The sequence below is a fragment of the Ammospiza caudacuta genome, chromosome 19 (assembly GCF_027887145.1).
Source record: "Ammospiza caudacuta isolate bAmmCau1 chromosome 19, bAmmCau1.pri, whole genome shotgun sequence".
Taxonomy (NCBI): domain Eukaryota; kingdom Metazoa; phylum Chordata; class Aves; order Passeriformes; family Passerellidae; genus Ammospiza; species Ammospiza caudacuta.
This window is the reverse complement of record NC_080611.1, coordinates 6,316,054-6,342,268: the sequence shown is the minus strand read 5'-3', so window position 1 is coordinate 6,342,268 and position 26,215 is coordinate 6,316,054. Positions and strand designations below refer to the sequence as shown.

At 47.1% G+C, this 26,215-nt stretch overlaps 1 protein-coding gene across 2 annotated transcripts in view; it reads left to right on the top strand.

Moving 5' to 3' along the window:
* GAS7 (growth arrest specific 7) overlaps positions 1-26,215 on the top strand; it is an 81,226-nt gene that overhangs the window by 16,621 nt on the left and 38,390 nt on the right. Inside the window, exons 2-3 of one of the 2 annotated variants that reach the window (XM_058817554.1) lie at positions 15,869-15,992; positions 25,966-26,037. In XM_058817554.1, coding sequence (XP_058673537.1) covers positions 15,869-15,992; positions 25,966-26,037 — 196 coding nt within the window. The remainder of the gene's footprint in view (positions 1-15,868; positions 15,993-25,965; positions 26,038-26,215) is intronic. The other variant, XM_058817556.1, reaches the window with a different exon arrangement.

Sequence of the window (26,215 nt, the reverse complement as noted above, 5' to 3'; positions counted from 1 at the left end):
GCATCCTCTTGCTTCTTTCCCGGGCATGAGGCGAAGGTTTGGTGTCCAGGAGGTGGGACCTGCCTGCAAATGCAGGGCTGTGCTCAGCCTCCCCATTCCCTCCTCCACAAACAAAGCTGCTGCAGCAGAGCAGGAAGGTGCAAATATGATTTTTACAGCCCAGAAAGCAGCTCTTGGGTTTGAATTAAAATTTTCCATAAGTTTTGTTGTTTTTTTTTTTTTTTTTTTTCCCCCACTTTGCATCTGCCTGAGCCCAGCCCAAGTGTTCAAGTGTTCAGGCAGCTGGGTGCAGCACCACAGGTGGCACAGAGAGGTTCCCCAGGACTTCACTGGAAGTCTCAGAAGGGAAGTAGCACAAACAGGGACGTGCCCTGAGCTGGACGAGCTCCTGACAGAAGGGACCCTGTAAGAGCTTGGCGCTCTGTGTAACATCCAAAGAGTGTTTCCATGGCTGCTGGATTAGCTGTACCAGAGGCTGTGCTGCAATACTGGCTTTTTCATGCTCTTCACAGGGTAGCAGCTTGTGAACTGGAAATTTGGGATAATTTATTTTTATGTTAAGTGTAGATTAAAAAATTGAATTCTACCCTTTTTCAGAAAAGCATATTACTTAAAAACCCCATGGAGTTAAAAATCCCATCTAAAGTAGTGGAATATAATTGGCAGACTCAACAGAACTTTCTTGTATTCCCTAGTTTTAATATTTTTTTTTTTTTTGCAGTCCCAGGCTTCAGAATACCTCAGCTGCAAATACTACTGTAATTCACATGCAAAAGCTTGCAGAGGTTCATGTGGAGAGGGTTTAGAGGCTAGGAATGATTTCTTTATGGCTCTTTGAGGTGATGGTGTCCAGGTAGTGCAGGGTGGCCAGAAAGCACCTTTGCTGTGCTGGTATTATTAAAGGTTTCATTGTGAATGAAACCTTTAATAATACCAGAAATCAGAATAATCAGAAATAATCAGAAAAAAATCAGAAATAATCAGAAAAATAATCAGAAATAATCAGAAAAAGTGTACCAACCCCACCCCAATTCTTAACTTTCAGCTCCAAGTGTTGATCTTTCCTAAGCAGCATTTTCTTATTAGATCATGAGATTATTTCTATAAGGTTTTATTTTCTTTTTAATACATGATGTCATACTTTAAATAATGTTTCTGTTTTCATATCAAACGTGTCCATTCCAAGCCATGTCCCAGTGGAATGTCAGCATGGTGTAATCTTTGGGAACAGCTGCTGAGGATACATATGTGTGCCTTATACACAGTCACAGTCAGAAAGGCTGAATAGTACCTACATCATTTCTTATAAAGAGTTATTTGCTATTTTTTTAAAGAAATTCAACCTTTACTGGGGCTTTGATACCACCTCCATCCTGAACCTTCCCATCTGCAGGTTAAATTCATTTTCCTCTCTCCTGTGAGGGATGGGAAAATAAACCACCCTTTTCTTTTTGGCATGTCCAAGACACTTCCCTTTCATTCTTTATTCCTGCCCTCTATTAAACTACTTTTTTCTCTTTCTGTTCAGGTCATTTTTTCGTAGATCTCCAGTTTTTACTCTCTTTTGGACTAGATTTTCCATGGATTCTCAGAGAAAATTAGCAAATGCTCTGAGATTTACGAGCCAGTTCTTCAAAAGTCTATCAATCTCAGAGTTCTCCAAGTTATTCTTTCCCTACTGCAGGCTGAAATCTTTGTAGCTGGTATTAACTTGATGATGGAGGGCTTTATTAATAAATGACATTTTGGTGAGTATCCTGAACATGGTCATTCATGGGTAGCTCTCCTCTGCTGCTGAGCTTCCACTGGTTCTTTTACTTGGCCTTCCTCTTAATACACATTTATAAACTATTTCCTGTTGCTGCTAATGTTTCTCTGCTGATTTTATCTACTTCTGCGCCTACACTTCTCTGCTTGTCATAGGAATAACTGGCAGCTTTTTTTAATTTAAAAGCAGTCTAAAAGGTTCCTTCTCTTACATGCACAAAGGCTTCCCATTCCCAGTGACTTCTGATGTTTCTGTATTACAATTACTCAAATTCACTGATGCAGTAACAGGTAATTATATGCTGTAATGGACATAGGAGGAAGACAGATATTGAAATCCCCAATTCCATAAACAAGATTAACTTGCTACGTGTAGAGCTATCAAAACAATAGATTTTCTTTATCTGCTTTGGGAGTGTGGTTTGATGAATGTGGACTATGCAGCAGTGTCTGGACCACGTTGGAAATGCTTGGAAATCCTGTTGGCAGGATAGCCCAGGGATTGAGGTGCCAGGCAGTTTTAAAATGGCCATTTTATTCAGCATCTTTATCTAGTGAGATAGGAGACTGGGAAAAGAGAGGGGGTGGAGGACCCAGTGACATTCATTGTGCTCTTCTGAGGATGCTCAGTTACTGCACAGAGCAAATTAAAATCCATCAATAACTTTGATGGATAACTTTAGTTTCCAGGGATTTCCCCCTGCTGGCTTTTTTCAGGGCTTTTTGCTCCTATTTGCACTTTTTCCAAGCTGAATATTGAATTGATATTTCCTGGGTGTTTCTGCCTGCTCCATTTTTTTTTTCTGCATGCACCTGACCCCTGTGCGGTTGATCCTGTCCCAGCAGCAGGTTTTCTGCTCAACTGCCCCTGCTGCCACTCCCAGCCTTTCCTTGAGGTCTGCCTTTGCCATCCCTCATCTCTGCAGTCCTCCCCACCACTGGCAATGTGCTGCCTTCAGTGTTATTCTATGCTTATGTGGACCAGGACTGAAGGAATTCCCCTGCACAAATGTGGTGACCTGGATATTCTTCTTCTCAGATGAATGGAGTTTCATTAAAAAGAGCCAAACCAGGAAAAGGAGATCTGAGCTTCCTTCAGTGTGTAGAGGGCCAGGAGCAGCAGCTGTGAGGACAAGAAACAGGTTTTTTACCTCAGAGGTAGGCCACTAATTAGAAGGTGAATGTGAACAAACCCTTTAATTTCAGCCAGAGATAAGAGATATTCAGTTCATTGCCTGGTCTGGTGAAATGGCTGCTCACATTAAAGCCCTGGGAAGGTTGCATGTGGGAGAAACACACAGGTGTCCTCTGCTTGTGTCCTCCTCCAAATCAGAAAGGCCAGTGGGAGCAGAACCACTGTGCAGGGATGCTGGAGAGGGACAGCAGCTGCAGAGAGCTGCTGGTGCTGCTGGGTTGATGAGAACCAGCTCAGTTCTTTCAGGATCACAGGGAAGAGTGAAGCAGTCAGTTCCTGCAGAGCTCTGGAGACCCTCTGCTGCTCTGCCCACCTGGGGCTGCTTTACCTGGGTGTCACGCACAGGCTGGCCTTGATCTCAGCCAACAAACAGCTCTGATGTGGCTGCCCACACCTTGCTGTGGGACAGGACTGGGGCAGGCAGGCAGAGATTGCTGTGGTCCTGCCTGAGCAGCCCCCAGAGTGGCTGAGCCCGGTGGAGAAGATTTTCGCTTTTCTGAAGGACATTTCAGTGTCCTGTCAGGGTACAGAGGCAGCCCCACACTGGCATCCTCAGAGAAGGGCCCTGGAGATGCTGCAGGTGCAGGGATTGGTGTCAGTGGGGCTGTCCCTGTCTGCTGAGCCCTGCTGGAGCCTGCATCCCAGCTGAGAGGGGCACCAAGCATTCTGCACTGCCCCCAGAGCCCCTTGGCCTTCCTGTGCCACCCTGTCCTGCCAGCAGGCATGGGCACATCCCCTGCTCTCAGAGCTGCCTGTTTGTCTGCCTGGCTGCTTGTCTGTCTGTCTGTCTGGCCGCAGCAGCAGGCAGGGTGAGCCACGGCTCCTGCAGCCTCCTTCAGGCGTGCCAAGGGCTCAGAATGACCTCCCTCCCGTGCTTTATTTTGTTGTTTGTTAGTTTGCTAGTTTATTAACATTTGTAGCAGCAGCAGAAATGAAAAAATAGAGGTGGTGTGTCTGTGTGAGTGCATTGTGCTGCGGGGTTACAGGCACAACAGCCACATTCCCCACGCCTGAGAGAGATTACAAGGGAGGGCGCAGGAATGTGCATCTGGCAGCACTTTGTGTCTTGGCCATTTCGCTGCTTTCTCTGCATCTGAGGTTCCCAAAGTTTTGGTCATGGAGGGCCATTTAATCCAGGGAACAGATTTCCTCTGCAGGGAAACACCATTCAAGAGGAATTGAGGGTGTTTGTAAGTAAAAGGTTGCTGCTTGAAAAAGTAGTAAAGCAGGGAACTGCCCAACCACAGCAACAGAAGGAAGCAAATTTCATTTTAAAGTAGAGGAAAGTGTAGCTATAATATGCCAAAAGATTGCTCATGGCCTGGGGCCAGGAACAGAATCTGAGCTAACTATTGCAATTTTGTTTTAATTTCATGGGGTTTTAGATAGTAATTATAATAAAATTATCAGAAATGTGGATCATTAAACATAGGGTTCTCAGGCACGTTGTCCAACATTCTTCCTAAAAGAGAGAAGATTAGTTAAAAGCTTTTTAAAAGTGGTTAAATAAATTAATGCCCTATCCCTGGAAGTGTCCAAGGCCAGGTAGGGCAGGGCTTGGACAGTCTGGTCTGGTGGAAGGTGTCCCTGCCCATGGCAGTGAGTTGGAGTGGGATGAGCTTTGATGTCCCTTCCAACCTGAAGCATTCTGTGATTCTGTGATAAATACAGACAACTAACAGGGATTACTCTTTGGGCACTCTCAGAATGTCCTTTTATTAATTTCTCATGAGAAGAATACATGACAAGATCTCCAGAAACTTATCTATGATGCTTTTACTTGCTTTTCTAACTTATAGGTACATTACTTGCTCCAGACTGTTTCTGTAAATACATTTTTGGCAGATGACTGCAGCAAGGTTTGAGGTTGCTGTGCCTTAGCACTGCTCTGCATACTTGTGTGTGCTTGTGGGAGGGAGTCTCTATTTTAAGGGAGAATCCCTTCCTTCCTGAAAGGACACTAATTATTAGTTGTTATCAAGTGATTTTATTGTGTCTGGGAAGCTGCAGAACCCAGCAGTAGAGTGTGGCTTGTTAAAACCCTAGTGATGTGTGAGAAATGAAGCACATGAAGGGATGCCCTGGCACAGATGGGAGAGAGGATGCTGGAGCTGCATTGTTTGGAACTGCTTCCAGCTGCTGGGCTTGCAGAGGATGCAGCAGGAGGATTGCAGCACAGGTAGGGAGAGCACTCAGCCAGGCTGAGCTGCCTGCAGTGCACAGGCTGGAGGCCCCACATTAAAGCATTTGGCTTTATTCCCAGATGTTCCGTTCCTCCAAGCCCAGCTGCACTCACAGGCACAAGAATTCCAGAAGGCAGCCATGCTGCCCAGCTCTTTGTTTGCCCTCAAGCCTGCTGAGGGTGACTTTTCTACCCCCCTTTTTCATGCCACAGCCCAGGGAGGGGGGTCAGACAGCCAATTTCAGTCTGTGGGGAGTTTATTTTTTAACTGCTTCCAGTCACCCTTCCGGGGCAGAGCACCTGGAGCAGGCAGCATGCCCCCAGCTCCCGGGCTGCCTCCCTTGCCTCTGACCATCTCGCTGGTGTGCCACGCTCTGCAGTCACCCAGGGAGGGATTTGTCCCCACGGCAGGCCATTCCAAACTGGAGACAAGCAGTAATGCTGCAGCTGGCTTGGTCTGGGCTTGTGACTCTGTGCTTCTGGGGGTGACTCTGACAGTACAAGGTCTGCTCAACAATGGCCCTGTTGTGCCTGGATGGCAGAACAACACAGCCCTTCAGAGTACTTGGCCCTGGTGCTCTGCCTCATACCAGATGCTGGTGTCAGAGACAGAGTGGCACATCCCTCCTGAGAAGGGTGAGCCTTGTAAAAAACTTCTCTGCTCCAGGTTTCCCACAGCAGAGTCTCAGGCATCCAGTTCTGGGAAGATAATAACTTAATAATTGAGTGGTACAGTGCTAGAAACAGCCCTTAACAAAGGAATCCCTGGGCTTTTACAGCATTACAATCCACATGTCATTGCAGTGGTTGAGTACAGGGTCTCCTGCTGTTCTCTGGCTCCTGCAGAGTCCCTGGGTGACCAAACACGCCCTGCTCAGCCCTGCAGGGCCCTGAGCCCTTGGTCAGGGGAAGGGTCAGTGTCCTCAGTGTCCATTCCCAGCCACTTGCCAGGGGCTTTGGCCATTCCCCCCTCCTGGCACAGCCTGCAGGTCCCAGCTCAGCTCCCCTGGAGCACTGGGGGTTCCACAGAAGGGAGGAGGGCTCCTGCTGCTCCTGGGCTGCCCTGGCACAGCACACATCCAGCCCAGGGCTCTAGGAGGGCTGGCATGTGCCTCACCCCCTGTCTTTCACCTTCCTCTGCCCATTCCTACCCTGCCAAGCCATGGTGTGATAACTCCTGCTTGGGGAAGCCTTAGTGTCCAGGAGAGGCAGCTCCTGACAGCCCGTGGCAGAGCTCTGGGTCTCCATCTCACTGAGGGGATGGGGCTGTGACTCAAGTACTTCATGTCAAACTCTGTCACATCGGAGTGGGCTGAGTTTGCACAGCAGCATGCAGGGCTTTTGCATAGAAACATGAAACTGTGCTCATGGCAGCTCTGGATCTCTTGAGAAATCAGCTTCGTCCCAGCTGGCCACATCCTGTTCTTTTGAGACATTGTGGCAGGGAGACAGCATGGCTTCATTTTCTGATGGCAGAAAAGCAGCAGAGCAGGGCTCTCAGTGTGCCTGGACCTCCAGAGCCCATACCCACTCTGCTGGCTGGCAAAGGAGATTCCAAATGTTAACTCTCTGAACAGCAAGAAACATTGGTGCTGAAAGGAAAACAGAATGGGAGTGTGCTAACTTCTGTATTTCTTTTGGGGAAGAAGGAAAAAGACTACAGCTAATTCAGAAAAACTCCTGGACTCCTTCAGGGGAACTGGCTGCTGGGAGGGTTTGCTCCACGTTTCAGGGGGCAGCTGGTCACAGATATGCTTGGGAATGGGTAAGAGGTGTCAGCCCAGGCCTTCTGGCATTCTTTCACTGGATTTTTCACTTCTGGATTGTTCATGTGCTGACTCCCCACAGGGGTGTCCAAGGCCACTGTTGATGCCAAGATCTGCCCCTTTTCTCTTCAGTGCTTGTTTCTTAGACAGGACAGACTGCAGTCACCATCCAGGGCATGGACAGACAAATGCCATCACCAGCTGCCTATTTAACTGGTTCTTTGAATCTCTTACCCTTCATCCATGGTTTCATCCCTTCCCCATCTTTGTTTCTTCCTCTAACCACCCACCCCTCATCATCCCTTGTCTTGTATAACACCTCTTTCCCTGCATCCCTCTGTCCCTGAGTGGTCTAGAGAACTTTTCCTGTGGCTCTCTGTGATGATTTTCACCCCAGAGCAAGGCCCTGATGGCTCTCACCACAGGGGTGACTGCACAGAGTGCTGTGTTTGTGAGATTAGATTATCTCAGCTCCCATCACTGGCCCTCTGTGTTCTGTTCCTGTTCTCTCTGCTCTGTTTGTGGAGCTGGACCCTTCACAGAATCACAGATCCCCAAAGGATGGAAAAGTCCTCTGAGATCATCAAGTCCCCCATTAACCCAGCACTGAACCATGTCCCTAAAAACCCCACACCTGCTCACTGTCTGGGCACTTCCAGGGACAGTGATTCCACAGCTTGCCTTGGCAGCCTCTCCTAATGCCTCACAACCCTTCTGGTGAAGAAATTTTTCCTGATATTGCAGCAGTCTGTCTACAGGAGCCCTCATTCGCCTTCCAGGGCCGTGCTGTAGAAGCTGCATCCTCATGGCTGCCTGATGTGACCACCCACAGCTTTTTTCCTGTCCAGTGTCAGTATGGCTATCACCTGGCCGTGCATGGCTCAGCTGGATACAGGAGAGGGGCTACTCAAAGGGAATTGGACAGATTTGTTCATTAATGATTTGTCTGTTAGCATAGAAGGGTAAAACAACTGTGTGTTTTCCTGGGGGTGATTCCTGAGCTCCCTATGGTCACTGTGTTCTAGATGGGCTTTCTCAGAGCAGACACTGTTCCCAAGTGGCTGTCCATGCTCTTGGGCACCTGGTGAGAGGGTGGTGCTTCATTTCCCCCTTCTTGGTTGCTCTTTCAGTGCCAGATCTCTGCACAAAGTGCTGAATGCTGTCACCCCCTGAGAGCAGCCAGAGAAAGGAGCACAGGAGAGGGAGCAGAGCTCAGGCAGAGCAAGAGGCAGAGGAGGCTGACAGCCGGGCTGTCCTTTGCAGGCTGCTCTCACCCTCCTGCTCCCTTACCACTCCCCAAATCCCTGCTGTCAAAGGCTTTTTATTGTCTCTTTGCAACCCTCTTCAAATCAGGGCCCCGCTCCCAGTGCTCTTTCTCCACACTGAATCTCAATCCTGCCATTATTTTTATGCTCCCTACTCCTTACACCTGCCTAGCTTCCCTCCTCAGCCATGCCCAGTGATTGCTGTGGCCAGGCACTCCCTGAGTGCTGCTGTGCCAGGGAGTGAGCATCGTCTGTGGCAGGATCTGGAGCAGACCTGTGCCAGGAGCCCCACGTCACCCACCAGGGCCAGGCTCAGCTGCAGCTCCCTGCTGGGACCTTCCCAGTCTGGCACATGGCTCTGTGCACCAGGCACATGTTGGGAAGGGAGGGAGAGGGCTGAGCTGCACTGCAGTTACTCAGATTTTTTCCCTTCTGGTTTGACAGCCCCTATTTTGAAGGGGTCGGGATGGGATTCACAGGTCAGAGGATTTCTCTTCCCACTCATTTTGGTCTCTCACACAGCACTGAGGCAGAAAACATCACCCACTCCATCTCCTTGGGTCATGCACCTTCAGAAACAGCTTGTTTCTCCCTCATTTATGGTACTGATGGAGAAAAATATCCTACTCCCAGAAGGCTCCTTCTCTGCTAACACAGTGCTTTTCATGTGCCTTACATTACAGCAAAGTGCTGGGCACATGCCTGTGCCACAGCCAGGGACCTGGGTGGGTGACAAGGGAGGCTTTTGGCAGCTGTGGGTCTGGCTGGGGACCAGGCAGAGCTGGCTGGGAAGCATGCACACTGTGTTCCAAACCAGACAGAGGAATGCAGAGATGTGGGAGAGCTGGCCACCCTTCTCTCCTGGTCACAGCCACCAGCAGCTGCTGGGAAGGTGGCAGAGATGGCACCAAGGAGACAGAGATGGCATCCAAGGAAACAGAGATGGCATCCAAGGAGACAGCTGTCGTAGACATCTCTTTGTGAAAATCCTTTCTTAAGATTTTTTTCCCCTTCTGAGAAGCTGAAGCCTCAGGAACAAAATGTAAACAATGGTTATCTGCTGCTGTGGAATGCAGCAGGTAGATTTTTGATTGGCCCATCTTAGTTGTTTATAATTAATGGCCAATCAAGGCTGAGCTATCTCGGACAGAGTCCGAGTGAGCTGCCTTTTGTTATCATTCTTTTCTAGTCTATTCTTAGCTAGCCTTCTGAGGAAACCTTTCCTTCTATTTCTTTTTAGTATAATGTAATATATATATATACATATATGTATATAGTTATAATGTAATATATATATATAGTAAAATAATAAATCAAGCCTTCTGAAACACAGAGTCAACATTCTCGTCTCTGCCCTCATCCAAGAACCCCGGTGAACACGGTCACAGACAGCAGCTGCAGGGAGATGCAGGAGTTATTTAGGAAGAAGAAGGAGTGAAGCAGAGTGCCATGGCACAGAGGAACCTTATTAGCACAAGGAGGTTTTTAAAACTGGGAGAAGTGAGAGCTGCCCAGCTAAGGTGGAATGTGGGGATGTGCTGGGCGTAGTTCAGCACGCAGCTCCAGCCTCAGCACTCTGAGATGCTCCAGCTCAGCACAGGAGGGGGACTGGCCTCTGGTGGCACGGGAGGCTGGTGCCCAGAGCAGAGGGATGGCACTGCAGGGCAGGGCCACCCATGGAGGGTGACTTGTCCCCAGCTGAATGTGCCATCCTATTCAGCCCGAGGGGAGCTGTGCTGGTTGCCATGGCAACCAGGACAGATCATATGACCCGTTCCACTTTCTATATATAAGTCTGTTTCACACAGTGTATGTGACTCCATGGAAACCAAATGTTGAGCAAGAAAGATTGCATAAAAATGAACAAAATACAGAATGACTCAAAGTACGAGGCACAGAGAGGCTGTGGGTAGGGCTGAGGGGTTTGGGGGTGCCCCAGGCCTTGTCCTGAGCCAGAGCACAGGCTGGGACAGGCATCAGCTGGAGCCAAACACAGACCCCTCTTTTTTAACTGCACCATACAGCACCCTCCTGTACCTAAAGGGGCTCCAGGACAGCTGGAGAGGGACTTTGGAGTGACAGAGAGCAGGTTTTGATGAGCTTTTAGGGAGAAACTCCTCACTCTGAGGGTAGGCAAGCCCTGGCACAGGTTGCCCAGAGGAGCTGTGGCTGCCCCATCCCTGGCAGTGTCCAAGGCTGCGTTGGACAGGGATTGGAGCAGCCTGGGGTAGTGGAAAGTGTCCCTGCCCATGGCAGGGGTGGAATGAGATGAGCTTTGAGGTCCTTTCCAGCCCAAACCATTCTGTGATTCTGTGGTTCTGCCTTTTCTGCACCAGGGCTGACACACACCTTTCCAAAGCTCAGTGATCACGCAAACTGCAGTTAGAAAGATAAGCTCAGTGCTGTCAGTGCAGAACAAGCTGTTCCCCACAGCACAGAGCCTGCTCTGGGGCAGATTCATCCATTCATGCTGTGTCCTTGCATTGCTCCTTGCAGGGAGTTTCCCCTCCATGGTTTGCCCATTTTTCTGTCACCAGTGATTCTCCAGCACTGCTTGTTTGGGCACTGTGGCTTTCCTTGTGCTGCTGGGCCTGCAAGTGTGACTGTGGCAGCAGCAGGTGGCTGTGCTGATACTGCCCCACAGCCAGAGGCTCCTCTCCATTTGCATGCTCTGCTGAAATAGGATCACAAAATCACAGAAGAATTTAAATTGGAAGGGGCTTTTGGAGGCCTCTAGTCCAGCCCCTTGTTCAGAGTTAGATCAGGTTGCTCAAGGCCTGAACTTGTGGTTTTGGGATTGTTTTGCTTTCCTTTCCCTGGGGCTGTGTGTTGGGAATTGCCCCTGGTGTGAGCTGTGCTGGAGCACTGTGCAAGCCCATACATCTTCAGGGAGCTCAGCCTTGTCAACACACAGATGTTTCCTCCCTAGGATCCCTCTTTGAAGGAGAATGGGGATTTCCTGCAGTTTGAAAATGGGAAGTCATTTTCCTCTATTGAGCAAGGCAGAACTTGCCTCAGGGTCAAGTCATCATGGATTGAACTGATGTGTGTAACTCCCTGTTACCCCACTTTGCTGCATAAAACTCTCGTTGGCTTTTTTCCATCCCTGGAACAGAATCACAGTGCCAAGGGCTTTTCCAAAGGAACAGAATGAGTTGTGCTGCTGCTAACTTGATCAAGAAGATCAGGAAAGAAAAGAAAAAGAGAACAGTCAGAAAGTCAGAAGAGATGGAGTGGGAGAAGCACTCTCCACCTCCCTGCTGCCCTGTTCTGAGCTGGCCCAGCCAGCCAGAAATGTCAGAGCTCTGCCAGGCAGCCCCTGGCTGCTGCTCTTCTCCATGTGAAGCATCAAGGATGTCTGACCCAGCTGTCCTTCTCTTCAGACATGCTTCTAGACTATCAGTGTACAGCAGCACACAGATGGAACAGTATTTATGTCCTGGTCAGGGTTGTGGCCCTCTGGGGTGGCTCTCTGCCCACACAGGTTGTTCTGTCATTGCCATCCCTGGCCCTGTGCCTGTGGATGCAGAGGATGAAGCACAGAGAATGGTCAGGTTTATGTACTCTGATCCAAACAGCAAATCCTTCTGTCTCTTGTCAGTGCTGCTGTGCTGGATTAGGGGAGTTAAACCCACAGATCTGTTGTTATTCCATGTGCTTGCCTCTGCTAACTCTCTCTCTCATCTCTCTTTGGTGCTGAATAGCACCAGTGCCCATTTGTTGCTCATTTCTGTTTGCTCTCTGCTGTGCATTTATCAGGAGAATTCCATCCCTGTGTTTCTGCAGGCAGCAGACAAAAACCATCCCTTGTCACACAGAACAGACCTGTTGGGTGGCTGGCTCTTGTATATTCCCCTGCTACACAGAATTCTGATCCTAGGAAATCTCGTGGGAGAGAAGTGCTTGTGCTGTGTGATTTTGATGTTTTGTGAGACACTTTGATCCCTTTTCCAGCCCCCCCAGCACAGATGGAGGAGGATTTCACTGGGGTCACACATTCGCTGCTCACATTGTTCAGGTTTCCTGTTTCCTCGAGCTGTGTTGCAGACATCCTTTCTGGGTCCAGATCTGCCTGTCCACCACCATGGTGACACCAGCTGGTGACACTTCCAGCAGTGACAGTGAGGGGAGTGGCCTGAACGTTTCTGAGCTCAAAGGCTTTGTGGGAGTTGGAAGATTTAGAAAGCAGAAGGGACTGCAAGCCCACCCAGCCTGAGCTGGGGCAGGGGTGTCAGGCTCCTGCCTTCTTCTCTTTATTGGAATACAGCAGAACTTCTAGAAAGAGGCACTTAATCTTGATGGAGGAACCACAAGAAGTTTACAGCTCCCTGGTAAGCCTTGATACTTATCCTCATGATTGGCAGATTCTTTTCAAGATGAGCTTTTCTTCAGCTTCCAGTCCCTGCCTGCTGCTCTCTCTTTGTTAGCTTGCAATGCTCTCTGCTGACACCTCTCCTCTCCATGCAGACATCCTCTGTTGTGATTTACTGTTCTCAGAAATTATCCTGGCAATAATTCCCCTAAAACAGGAACAAGAAATCAAAGTAACAGCCCAGTGTTGCTGATCTAAGGAAGAGGTGCATCTGCACATGGGTACCTCTAAGCACTTTCCTTGGTCCATGTGGCTGGGAGCAGGGGTGCCCTGCTGGGAGCTGGGTTTGGAGAGCTCTGGAGCCTGTCTGTGGCTGCTGTGCCAGATGTGGAGCTGTGCCAGATGTGGAGCTGGCCTCTTGGAACAGTCTGCCAGTCACCTGTGCAGTCCCATGGCCCTGTCCTTGCTGTGTCCCAGCAGCAGGATTGCTGTCATCACACACCACAGTAACCAAAGCTTCTCCCACAGAGGTGTGCAAACAGGGTCCTGGTTTGGCTGTGCTGGTGAAAGAAGGGGCTGCAGATGGCCTGGCTGGAGCAGGGCTGTGTCTGCTGAGAAAAACAGAGCAAGAAAATCTCTCCTTTTCCTCAGATCTCCTGTTTTGGCAGAAAAGGGACAATGTGCTACCCACGATGGCCTCTCTGGCACTCTCATTGCTGAAAGGATGGCTTGCTGAGTGTGCCTAAATTATGTACTAATACATTATAATTATAATTATAATTATAATTATAATTATAATGCCCAGGCCCATGTGCATCTATCCCAGATCTCATCATCCCCCTCTATCTGTGCCAGAGCATCCTGGGCTCCTGCATGAAGAGAATAGGGCTTGTAGTGATATGGCCAGGGAGAATGGCTTCAAACTGAGAGAGGGTAGGTGCAGATTAAGACATTAAGAAGAAATTCTTCACTGTGGGGGTGCTGAGGCCCTGGCTCAGGCTGCCCAGAGAAGTTGTGGCTGCCCCTGGATCCCTGGAAGTGTCCCAGACCAGGTTGGAGCTTGGGATAGTAGAAGGTGTCTCTACCCATGGCAGGGGGGATGAATGAGATCATCTTTAAGGTCCCTTCCAGTCCAAACCAGCTGGTGATTCTGTGATTCTGTGAGGAAACCTGTTTGAAGTCACGTTTTGTTTCTTCTTCTGTTCCTCCCCTATGGCATTTTCAGTTCCTCTTTCCCCCTAAAGCTGCTGTAGGAGTTGGAGTCCAAGTGTTGTTGGGAGGGGATTGCACTGGGACCAGTTAGGGACTCTAACACAGGAGTGGTCCCAGCATTGAGTGGATTTTCCTCTGCAGCCTCCATGGGGGGATGAGTCCTGCCTGACAGTGAGCTGAGTCACACTCCTGTCTCAAACAAAGGAAAGGAATCCACACATACTCCGTGCTGTCCTGGTTTCAGCTGAGGTACAGTTAGTTTTCTTCCCAGCAGCTGGCACAGTGCTGAGTTTGGATTCAGTGTGAGAATAACATTGATAACACCCTGATGTTTTAGCTGGTGCTCAACCCTAAATGGAGGACTCAGTGTCCTGTGCCAGCAGGAGCTGCAGAAGGAGCCAGGAGGGAGCAAGGCCAGGACTGTCCAAAAGGATATTCCACACCACAGAGCTGGGGGAGCTGTTTGGAGGGGCTGAATGCTGCTCAGGGAAGGGCTGGGTATGGCTGTGTAATTGTCCTGTGCATCACTTGTCTTTCTTGGGTTTTATTCCTCTCACTTTTTGTTTCCTCCTGTTTCTTTGTTATTATCATCATTCTCGTTATTATTATCATTATCTTTTACTTTATTTCAGTGATTAAACTGTTCTCCTCTCACAAACTTCACTTTTTTTTCTGGTGCTCCTCCCTATCCCAGGGGTGGGAGGCAGGGAGTGAGTGGCTGTGTAGTGCTGAGTTGCTGGCTGGAGCTAAACCACAATGCATGCACATAAAAGCAAACTGTTTCCTCATTGTTTGCAAGAGCTTCAGCATTTGGCAGTGCTGAGATTCCCTCTTGTCTGTCATTGATAGAGACTGCTGCGCTCACAGCACTTCTTGATTGGCAAAATCAGAAGCAAAGGTAGAAATATTAGTAACCAAAAAACAGAATTAGCACTGCAAAACATAATGCTTGTGTACTTTTTGAAATGATGCACATTTTGGCAGGGACTACAGCTGAAACACTGTTTCCATCCAACATTTGCTGGTGTTTACTGTATACCATCCCCATCTGTCTCTTAGTTTAAGAATACAGCCATGGCACTCACCTGTGAAAGAGCTCTGCTTTCCCTGCAGTGCAGCAGAGACACATGGAGCACTCTGAAAATGTGACTGAAAGGATCTTGGGGCAATTCAGAGCTTCCCTTGAGCAAACTGCTAATATCTGTTCTGGCAGGGCTCTGGTGCTGACTGTGCAAAGTGGAGGAACACCATGGGCCCCTGAAGTGATCTGAGCTTAATGGTGACCTGCTTGGCACATGGAATCACTGTAGGGTCAAATTAAGGAGAAAGAGCAGTGGAAATGGAGGGACTTCAGTTCCAGAAGGGAAAGAAGGTGTTGGGTACAGAAACAGCAAGAAGCAGCAGAAATGTGTGAAATCTGGATCTTCTGAAACAGAACCCAGGGCTGGATTACCCCAGACTCCTCTTTGTGAGGTTCTCATGCACAGCAGAGATAGTCTGGAGTATCTTTGTTGTTTTCAAGGCCAGATATCCATGAAGGGAATATGAGGGAACCAACCTGCTGCCGAATCCTTCTGGAGCTGGTACACTCCCCCACTGCAGAGTTTACTTTTCTTCAGTGTGCTTTTGCAAACAGTAACAGGGGACCAATAATGCCATGGTGGAGGAGCTGTCCCAGCATTTGTTCCAGTACTCTGTGCCATCCAGCGGAGTTTACTGGGACAGAGTTTGGTTTTGTGGTTCAGGTGATGGTGCCTCTGTAAAATTAATGGTGACAGCACCTCCAGTGCTTTGACCCCCTGGTGTATCCATGGGAAAGTAAAGGAGGGCCAGATGCCTGCCTCTCTTTCTCAGACATTTGATCATTTCATGTTTTGCATTTTTCTGCTCAACCAGAGTCATTTTTCTTGGACAGCTCCACATGCTCTTGGGACATTAAATACAGAGGGGTTCATTTCTGTCCCAAAGGGTGATTTCTCCAGGGCAATGCTGCTTCCTGTTCTGGATGAAGCTAGCACAGATGAAGAGAGAAATGGACTGAAATTCTTTGGGTATATTGGAATCTGTAGAATGCCAAACCACATCATTTCCTTCCAGCTGTGTGTCTGGTTAGACTTTATGTTATCTAGATATTGACTTAATAGGTTGGTTTTTTTTTTCTTTTCTCAGCAGAAACCCAGAAAGGCAACTCCTCAGCCAGGAGAAGACACCTTGAACGGGCACCTTCCCCCAGGCTGGCAGAGCTACATGTCTCCCCAGGGTCGCAGGTACTATGTGAACACCTTCACAAATGGTAAGTGGGGGTGGCTTTCTCTTGGATTTGGGTTCCCCCCAGATGAAGGAAGGAATGATGAATCTGACTCCATGTTCTCAGAAGTCTAGTTTATTATTTTATTGTACATATTATATTAAAGAATGCTATACTAAACTATACTAAAGAATACAGAAAGGATACTTAGAGAAGGCTAAAAAGATAATAACGAAAAGTCATGATTCTCCCCAGATTCTCAACACAGCTTGGCCTTGATTGGCCAATGAATGAAAACAACTGACACCAGAAAATCAATGAAACAATCATCTGTTGTTAAACAATCTCCAAACACATTCCACATGTGAGCACAACACAGGAGAAGCAAATGAGATAAGAATTGTTTTCCTTTTTCTCTGAGGCTTCTCAGCTTCCCAGGAGAAAAATCCTGGGCAAATGGATTTTTCAGAAATGTGAATGGCACAGCTTTCCAGTACATATTTCACCATACCAGCCCAGATCTGTTTCAGGAAGTCATCTTGATAGTTGATTTTGATAACAAAAGTAGCTGCAGAGCAACATGATCCTGACACCATACCTGAAAGAAAATACAAGATTGTGACACTCTGTCGTCTTGATTCTGATCATCAGAAGATATCTGAAACATTGACAAAAGACAGAGGGTGTAGAGTAGAAGTGCCCCTGTCATAAATGTTTTAGAATCTGAAACACTGTTAAAGATACAATTTTTACCACATTCCCTATTTCCTTTGCCTGGAGATATTTATGTCTATATATACACATCCATGTAAAATAGTTTGATAGAACATCAGATACCACTAAAGCACCATTGGGCAAAACAGAAATGATGAAGGTCGCACTCAGCTTGTCCATGGAGACAAGGAAAGAAAAAACACATGTATTGGGACAGCACAGACAAAGCTTCCAGTCTGTATTTGTGTGTTCTATTCCCTGTCATGTTGAGAAGCAGACTGAACTCATGATCTTATCACCTGCTCAAGACCTGTCAAACTTGTACCACCTCCAGTTCACCCGAGACTCTGTGTCGACCTGCTCCTCTCATCGTGAGCTCACAGCAGCATTGCAAAACAGGGTCTTGTGACCAGCAAATACACATTTCTGTAGTAAAGAGAATGCCAGAGTGACAGGAAGGAGAGGACAGCGGGAGCTGACCATGTTCACAGGGAAATTGCAGCCATCAGGAGTGACATTCTGGCATTCCTTTATCTCACAAAGGAGAGCAGTGGGCACTTCATGGTCTGTTCAGGGGCTGATGTGTTTTATTGCAGAAGCTTTTGGCCCAGGACTTTGCCAAGTCATTATTTACTGGAATTTGATGCACTCACATCTTACAGGATGCTCCCTCCAGAAAGTTCATTTCCATTTAACTCTGCCTCCATTTCCAAGCACAATTTGCTCTGGCTGGTGGGCAGCATCCCCTGCACAGCTGGGGAGATCAGCAGGAGTTAGATACCCATACCCACTGCACTTCAAATTCAGGGCAGGATGTGATTCTACTCAGTTCTGAGCCATCACTGGGATGGACCCAGACTCACTGGGTTGAGGCCAGGTAAAACCAGTAAGAGGCAGAATCAGTTTCTCTTGTGATAAGAGCTCCTATCACAGAGACCCTGCCTCAGAAAGGTGAGGGACTGGGACGAAATTTCTCCATAATGTCAGTCAGTTTTGTATTTCCCTCAGAAAAGTGACAAGTAATATAACAAAGGCCAATTGCCATATCCTGCCTGGGAGCTCAGGCCAGCAATCAGGAGATTTCTGATTCCTCTAGGAAGGGAGGATAACTTTGGCACAGGCTGACCAGGGAGGTGGGGGAATCTCTGTCCTTGGAAAATCTCAGAAACTGGCTGGCCAGAGCTGTAGCTGATCTGCTGTTAGCAGTGATCCTGCTCAGAGAAGCTAGGCTGAACACTTCCAGAGGTCACTTCCATCCAGTCTTTCTCAGGAGAATGCCCAACCCACCTGTGGTTGTGCACACAACCATTACAGTGTTGTGTGGTTCTCAGAATAACAGCATGTGAGAGAGGGTGGAAGTGGGGTTTGTTTCTGTGTTCTGAGCCTTGCTGCAGGGATCACTTATTCAAGTTCTGTTCAGATGAGAATCTCTTCACCAGACTAATCCTAAACCCACTTCCATCATTGAAAGGCTCTGGTGAGAGGAGGTGTGGGTCTTCTTATGGGGTGGCACTGTGGCTAAACATTCACCCAGCATCCAGGCAGGGTCTGTGGGAAGGGGACCTGTGTGAAGGAAGGCATTTCATTGATGGGAAAACAGGTCTTAAAAGCAGCAAAGGCAGTTTGAAAGCTCACTAAAGGGAAAAACAAAGCAGCAACCATAGTTAAATTACAGTGAGCTGCTGCAAAACTGTTTGCCAGCTCATCCTCAGAGCATGGTCATCAATGGTCCTTTGTCCTGGGGGAGTTTGTGCTGAAGGGAATCCTGCAGTGATCTGCCCGAGAATCCATTCCAGGCAACATTTCCAGTGATGAATGGCATGTTGACATTGAGAGCACTTATTCAAAAAATAACTTTTAACTGGAGCTGGGAGGGAACACGGTGTTCTCTCCTGCACAGAACAGGCTCAGAATTCACAATCGCCCTGGAATAGGAGGATGCTGTTCAGTAAAGATGCATTTAGGATCAGAGATTTCACCAGAAATAATTAAGTGGCAAAGACAGGCAATGGAACAGTTTACAGATGAAGACATTGGGGCTCTGGAGGATCTGAAGTTGAGTGAGAGCCAGCAGTGTTGTGCTAGTACAAACCAGCCAGCATTTTCCATTGTATAAATAGGAGTGTTGTCTGTGAGGCATGAAGTAAGCCTCCAACTTTACAAGGAAATTATAATGCCTCAGCTGGAATATTTTATCTTGTTTGGACTCTACACTTCAGGAAATATGTGAGTCAGCTGGATAAGGCCCAGAAGAGAGTAGCAAAAGTGATGGAAGATGTGAAAAACATAGCCTGTGGGGGAATGCTGAGAGATTGGGGATGTCTGCCCTTAGAAAGCAAAGATATGGGCAGGGTTGTGGAAGCAGGTTTTAAGTGCATCAGTTGCCATTCAGGAGAATGCTGTTTGCAATGCCTGTCATCGCCAGAAGATTTCAATTTCAACTTCAATTTTCATCTCTAGAACACATTTCAATTGCAACCAGGACAGCTAACCCTTCCAAGCTCTGTTGGGAGTGAAGTGTGGGAGTGCAGAGTTGCCTGGGAGTCTCTATCACCAGAGCAGGTTATGCAAAACCATGAAAATTCATGGTTGGCCTTCTCTGGTATAGTGCAGGGGCAGTAGGACTTCCTGAAATCCCTGCCAGGCCTGTTGGTTTCAGTCTGTAAGGCCTAAACTACACGAAAATATTTATCAATATAGAAACTGACAAACGCCTTCAATGGAAGTTGTTCTTTATTTGTTGTCTTTGTATTTCCCCAGTTTTTACAATCATCATGTTTAACCAGGCTCTTGTCACTCATCTGCTGGTTTGCTTTTTCTGGTTGTCTGAGTCAAAGAATCTTAATATGAGTTCAGAGGAGCTTTTCATTTGCGCTTCTCATTTGCAGCTGTGCTGGATCTTCCCACTGTGTTTTGGGGCAGGTCCTGCCCCTCCATGGACTGTCCTGCCCTGAGCTCTCCAGGGAAAGGCAGGATCAGGCAGGAATGTCTGCAGGCAGCAGCAGAGGGTGGGCTCCACACCGCAGCATCTGTTGGGATGGGAGCAGGGAGGGACACAGCCTTTGAGGAAGGTCATCTGTGTACAAGATTTGGTGTGGTGGAGCTCTGTGCTGCTGCCCAGATGAGCCCTGTGTGTAATTCTGTGCTCTCCTCCTAAAGAAAAGAGGTGTTGGGTCACCTGTCTGTTCAACAACTTGTCTTTCTGACCTTGCCTGGTGCAGCATCTTCTCTACCTCAGTGCACAAGTCTTTTTTTGGCTTAAATTGTTTTATTGCTCTTAGTGCTTGAACTATTCAGAAGTGGTAACACAAGTATCCACTCACATTCCTGAGGAGGGGAAGTGGGATTTTAGGGTCAAGTAAAATCTTCATTCTTCTGAGCCTTCAAAATACAGCAGATGCCTCCCTTCTTGTGAGGCATTACTATTATTGTCACCATTGTTTGCAGTGGTTGATGTCCTTCCACACTGGGATAATCTGCCTTTGTTGTACATCTTGACCCTGAGATGAGCTCAGTTGGTCAGAGCAGGGTGCTAATAATGGCAGGGTTGTGGCTTTGATCCCCATTCACCTTAGAGTCTGACTCCATCATCCTTCTGAGTCCCTTCCAACTCAGATTATTTTGTGATCTTATCTGATTGTTACAGTATTTCCACCATGTGTTGTTGTGTGGTCTGATTTTCATTGTCTTTACAGGAAAAAAAACCACAAGGAATTGGTTCTTAACTAGAAATAAATAGAATATATATGAGACAGTGTTCTTCTGTGGAAAAAAATGTTAGGAAAACCAGTAATGAAGGAATTGGAGTGACCCTGGAACAAACAGATGTGCAGAGGTGACAAACAGCACATTCCTGTCTGTCTCCACTTGATATCCCACCAGATAAACACTCCACATTTATCATCCTTTAAAGCAGGTTCAATCCTGAAACCATTGTAAGGGCCTCTGAGCTAGATATGATCTGCACAGTGAAACCCGGGACAATTTCAGTGCACCCAAGGTTTTCTGAGCATGGCCTTGCCACAGGAGGGATGAGTGTACACCAGTGACAAATACAGCTGGGTAATTCCTTGTGCAACATCCAGAGCCACCCCTGCCATGGCAAAGCACAAGACAGAGTGCCCAGAATGCACAGCCACTACGTGGTTAATGAGTTACTCAGTGCCTGTAGGAGGGGTTTTCAATTGTGTGTGGGTGGTAGATTCAGCAAGAAAATATTTCATTATGCTGAAGAAATTCTCTGATGGGCTGCAGCTGCAATACCTCTTGCATTAGTCAAACAATAGCACTGCAGCTACCTTGCCCATCACATTAAAGATGAGTTGTGTACTTGTGACACCAGTGTTTGTGTGGCTTACTGCCACCTTGCTTTCACAGTTGAGGCCAGCTTTATGTGGTGTGTTCTTATTTCCAGCCTTTTCTTGTCTTTTATGTAAAGTCCTTCCCATTTACTAAACAGCATTTTATCTCCTGGAAAGCAGAACTGCTGCTTTTGTGTTATCTTGATCCTAATTAAAGTTCACATATTCTTATCTTCACAAGCATCATTAGTGAAATGCCACCTGCAACAGTAAGTTCTGGGGCAGTCCTGAAATGTGTGGCTGAAAGAGGTCATTTTCTTAGAAGTTCTCTGAGTTGAGGGGTTTTATTCATGCCTCACCAGCTATGGTCAGCTCCTGCTCCAGCTAAACTTATGAACTGCAGCTCAAAGATTAAGTCATCTGTGGAGACACCAAAGATATGTCAAGCCATTTTTATTACATGTTTTTTCTCATACAGTTAAAATGTTTCAGTGACATTTCCCTCTGATACAGCTAAAGGGTGGTTATAGGAAGTTGCCTTGGTAAAGTGGCCTAAAACCTAGAAAAATAAAGCATGTCTCAGAAAGTGCTGGAAATAGCATTATTATCCCTGCTAAGCCTGCAGTGAAGGGCTCCCTTTTGTCACATGGTGTTTGCAAAAGGAGGGGCATGGGAGATATCCCACTAATCATTTTGAAAGATCAAGTGAGAGCTCTTGTCAGCAGCTTTTCCTGTGCTGTGGAGGTGGTGACAAGCACCTCTCTATTCCACATGGACACAACAATTCAGGAACTCCTGCTTGGTGCCTTCTCCATGGCTCCATAATGAAACTGTGGAGCATTTAGCTCCAGAAATGGAACTACACATGACACCATGCTGAGGTACTAAAATGAAAAGAATATAAACACATTTGTGAGGGATTGTGCTGGTACATAAAGCCCTGGCCTTTGGCTGATGTATGTTCAAACTGGAAAGCAGCTCCTTTGACCTTAGAGTGCTGCTGAATTCATGGAAGAGGGACCAACAATTCATTCTTCAGCAGTCATGGTATGATCACAAAAATGCTTCAGGATATTCTCAGAAGTTTCTTGACTAACACAATTCCCAGAGTGTGTGGCTCTCTGACACATCATGTCATTTCTCATTCTGCCAAACAGGAGTGAACTTGCTCCCCCCAAACACCACAAAGGTTTCCACTTTTCCTCTGGTAGGAAATGTTTCTCCACTTCTGTGGAAACCCTCTCTGGCTCCATTGGCCGCTGGAGCTTGGATCTCATAATTGTTTTTCCTTTTACTACGTCATTGCAGTTTTAACAAGTGGTTTTCTCCTGCCTTGCTGTTCACTAACTCAATTCCACAGAGCCACAGAGTGGTTTGGGTGGGAAGGGACCTTGTGCCAGCTCCCTGCAGGGGACACGTTCCACCAGACCAGATGGCTCCTGGCCCTGGCCTTGGGGATCTCGCAGGGCTGCAGTACTTGTTTTTGTTCACAGCCCTCCTTCAGAGTCTGCAGTTGTCTGCTGGGTCGTCTCTCTCAAGGAAACTGCTGGTTATTCCTTCCCCACACTGCCTAGATGGTCTAATTAGCATGTGGCTGATCAGGGACGACAGAACTTGTTGGTGTTGGTCTGCCAGTGCTAAGTTGCACCCAGAGTGCAAGGCTGCAGCTTGACTGGAACATCCTCTGGGGAAAACTGTGTGGGATGTCAAATCTGGGCCAGTATGGAATCTGTCCTTAAAGCCATGATCACTGTTTTACCACAGGGTTACAAGCAGCCTTCTGATTTTCCAAGCACCAGGACTGTGCTGGTATTCCCAGACAGGACTGTGCCTTCCCTGGATCAGACAGTGCATTATCTCTCAACAAGCCTTCTCTGTGTCTCTGTAAAAAAAAGCCATCCGCCCACTCACTTCTAATCCCCGCTCTCACTTCTAATCATGACTGAGCTGCAGAGAAATCTGTAATGTCACAGTTTTACCTTGGTAAACGTAGTTGCTTCCAGTAGATGGCATTCCAGCCATGCAGTCCTGATCCAGATTAGTTCCTGTCCCTGCTTGAGCTGCCACAATAATCCCTGCACAGAAGGAGGTTTTTTTTTTCCTCCTAATGCTCAAAATAAATGGAGTTAAAATGCTCTTGTTCATTTCCTACCTAATTAAAGATGTTTTTTTCTATTTAATGCATTTTATAGCATTGGGGTTTTTTTCTTTATTTTTCAACGTGCTTAACTCCAAAGCCATTTTATTTTGGAAAATTTGTCAAGACACTGAATGTTTTGGATTGGATTCACAAATCTGCTAACCGCTGGGCACTGCTCTTTCATGTGTGAATTTTTTGCCCTCAGGTTATGTGTCTGGGTCCTCTGTGTGGCACAGGGAAGGAATGAGGCACAGCAGCTCCACAACAGCCAGCAGGCAGAGCAGAGACCAGTTACAAGGAGCAGCTGGTGATTGTCACAGAATCCCAGAACATTCTGAGCTGGAAGGGCCCCCAAGGATCATCGAGTCCAGCTCTGGAGTGAATGGCCCATACAGGGATCAAACCCACAACCTTCATTTATTAGCACCATGCTCTGGCTGACTGAGCCACGGCTCTTTAACCAATTAATTACATTTCATATATATTTGGTGGGTTTTTAGGTGCATTCCTCTGCAGGGTCTCAAAAATGCTGGAGACAGGTATGCTTGTGTGAAACCCCCAAGCCAAATAGGAAGGTAGCTTGTTTTACTGCTAACATCAAAGTCAGTACTGGCAAAAAAAAACATTTTAGTTCACTGACTGCAGTGGGGCTCAGTATCAGGGGGCATCACAGTCCCTTCCCACAGATCTCAGCTCACATTTTTAATTAATCAACATTTTAAAATAAAAAAAATCTACAAGACACCTGTGTCATGGACATATTTTCTGAAAAATACTTTCGCTAGGATTTTTCCCTCCTGAGAAGCTGAGAGGCCTCAGGAACAAAATGTAAACAATGATTATCTGCGGCTGTGGAATGCAACAGGTGCATCTGTGATTGGCCCATGTTGGTTGTTTCTAATTAATGGCCAATCACAGTCCAGGTGTCTCAGACTCTCTGGTCAGTCACAAGATTATGTTATCATTCCTTTCCTTTCCTTGCTAGCTTTCTGATGAAATCCTTTCTTCTATTCTTTTAGTATAGTTTTAGTATAAAATTTTCTTTTAATATGATATATATCATAAAATAATAAATCAGCCTTCTGAAACACGGAGTCAAGATTCTCATCTCTTCTCTCGTCCTGGGACCCCTGTGAACAGCACCACACACCTGGGTACTGTGTTATTTACCTTTGCCTTACAGTAAATGGAAATTAGAATTTATTTAACCATGCACTTGTGGATTGTAAGCCAAGACAAGCTGACTCATAAAAGGCAACTCTTTGCATTTGATTTTGCCTCTGTTTAGTTAAGACACTTCTCAGTTCTTCTTCATTGACCTAGTGTGGAATTTATTTACTTACTACCCAGTTCACAAAAATAAGCTAGAATTTAAATATTCCCTCGTGATTCAGCAAAGCTTCTAGTTCAAGTTTTGCTCTTGTAATGGAAGAAAATGCTCAAAGTATTTTTCTTTGCAGTCAAAAGCATGCTGTGGCTTAGGGAGGGGGTGAGAGGGGAAGGATGAGGAGGGCCAGGGCATGTACAGGTGTGTGGGTGGCACCTGCTTCCATTTGGGATCTGTAATCCTGAGTTCTTTCTGAAATAAGGAACCTCACACAACCCTTGAGGACACTTCTGTGCATATATATACACACATAGACATTTATATGCCTATAAATACATATATGTATATACATATGTGCATGAATCTATGTGTAAAAATAGTTTTTTTATGGTTGTTGAATCATATTAACATCCTGCTTGATGCCTAAATAAGCACTGACCCAGGACAGGAGGCCTTTGTTGCCCTGAGAGAGGTGTTCACTGCCAGCTCTAAAATCCTCAAGGGCTCTCCTCCATCACTTCCTGACCATGTTCATCCAGAATATTGACACAGGTGCAGGATTTCAGGCTTTGGCAGAATTAGATGGTTGCTGATTGGGATTTGGGAAACAGCAGTTTCAAATGAAGCAGCCAAAGTAGTCCTCAGACTTTTTTACTTGCTAATTTTCTTTTTATGACTATTACGACTTGCTAATTTTCTTATTGATGCCATCTGGCAATCAATTTTGTTTAGTTGATTGGGATCTGAGATGTGCATTCAAAAGGAATGGTTCCTTGGGCTTCCTGGCTGAACTTCTCTGGAAGTTGCTGCTCTCACTCCACTGTCTTCTGCTCACAACTTCTAAAAAGTTTGGCACTTAAGTCTTCTGTCTTCAGCATGTGGTCAAAATCAATTTTGCATTTGCTGAGATGAGCAGAATGGTAAAACTACAAAGGCAGCTGAGGGGGGAAAGCAGCAGCAGCAACCTTTGGAGTGTCACAGCTGGTGTGACAAACGCTTGCATATTCCTGCTGCTAAGTGACTTGAGTGGAAAAAAAGGAAATTTTCCAGGAAAATATTTTTTTGGGGGGAAAAACCAGTGCTAAGGCTTGTGTATATGACTGAAAGCACATCTGTGAGTCACTCACAGCTGCCTTCCATGGAGAGAGCAGGGGCAGAGGCACTCTGTCCCCAGGCTGAGGACCAAGGCTGGCACCTGGCAGTGCCCACAGTGGGCTGCAGGCAGTGCCCAGGCTGGGCTGGCCTTCAGTGCAGCTGGAAAGGCAGCCAGTGCAGCCAGGTGAGTGTTCCCAGGCAGTGACCTGGAAGAACCAGTGATGCAGCTTCAGCCTGCTCTGTCTCCACCCAGCCCAGCTGGCAGCTGCGGCAGGAAGAGATGAGGAGAGAGAGGAAGGGCAGGGAGGTGCAGGCATCTTCCTCACAGGGTGAGAACCTGGTTCAGAGGGCAGTGAGGGTCAGACCACTGGTTTATGTGTCATAACTCTGGTATTTGTACCAAAGCCTCCATCAGCCTGACACTGGTGTTTCCCTTCACAGAAACGACGTGGGAGCGGCCAAGCAGTGTGCCAGGCACTCCCAAGAGCCCTGTGTCACAGAAGACTTCTGCAGGTACTGTCTGATACTGTGCCTGGCTGAATCTGCTCCTCCACCATTCAGCAAAGCAAAGGAGAGTGCTGTGATACAGTGGGAGAGGGACTTGATGGACATATAGAATCATGGAATGGTTCAGGTTGGAGGGGACCTTAAAGATCATCTCATTCCACCCACCTGCCATGGCAGAGACAGC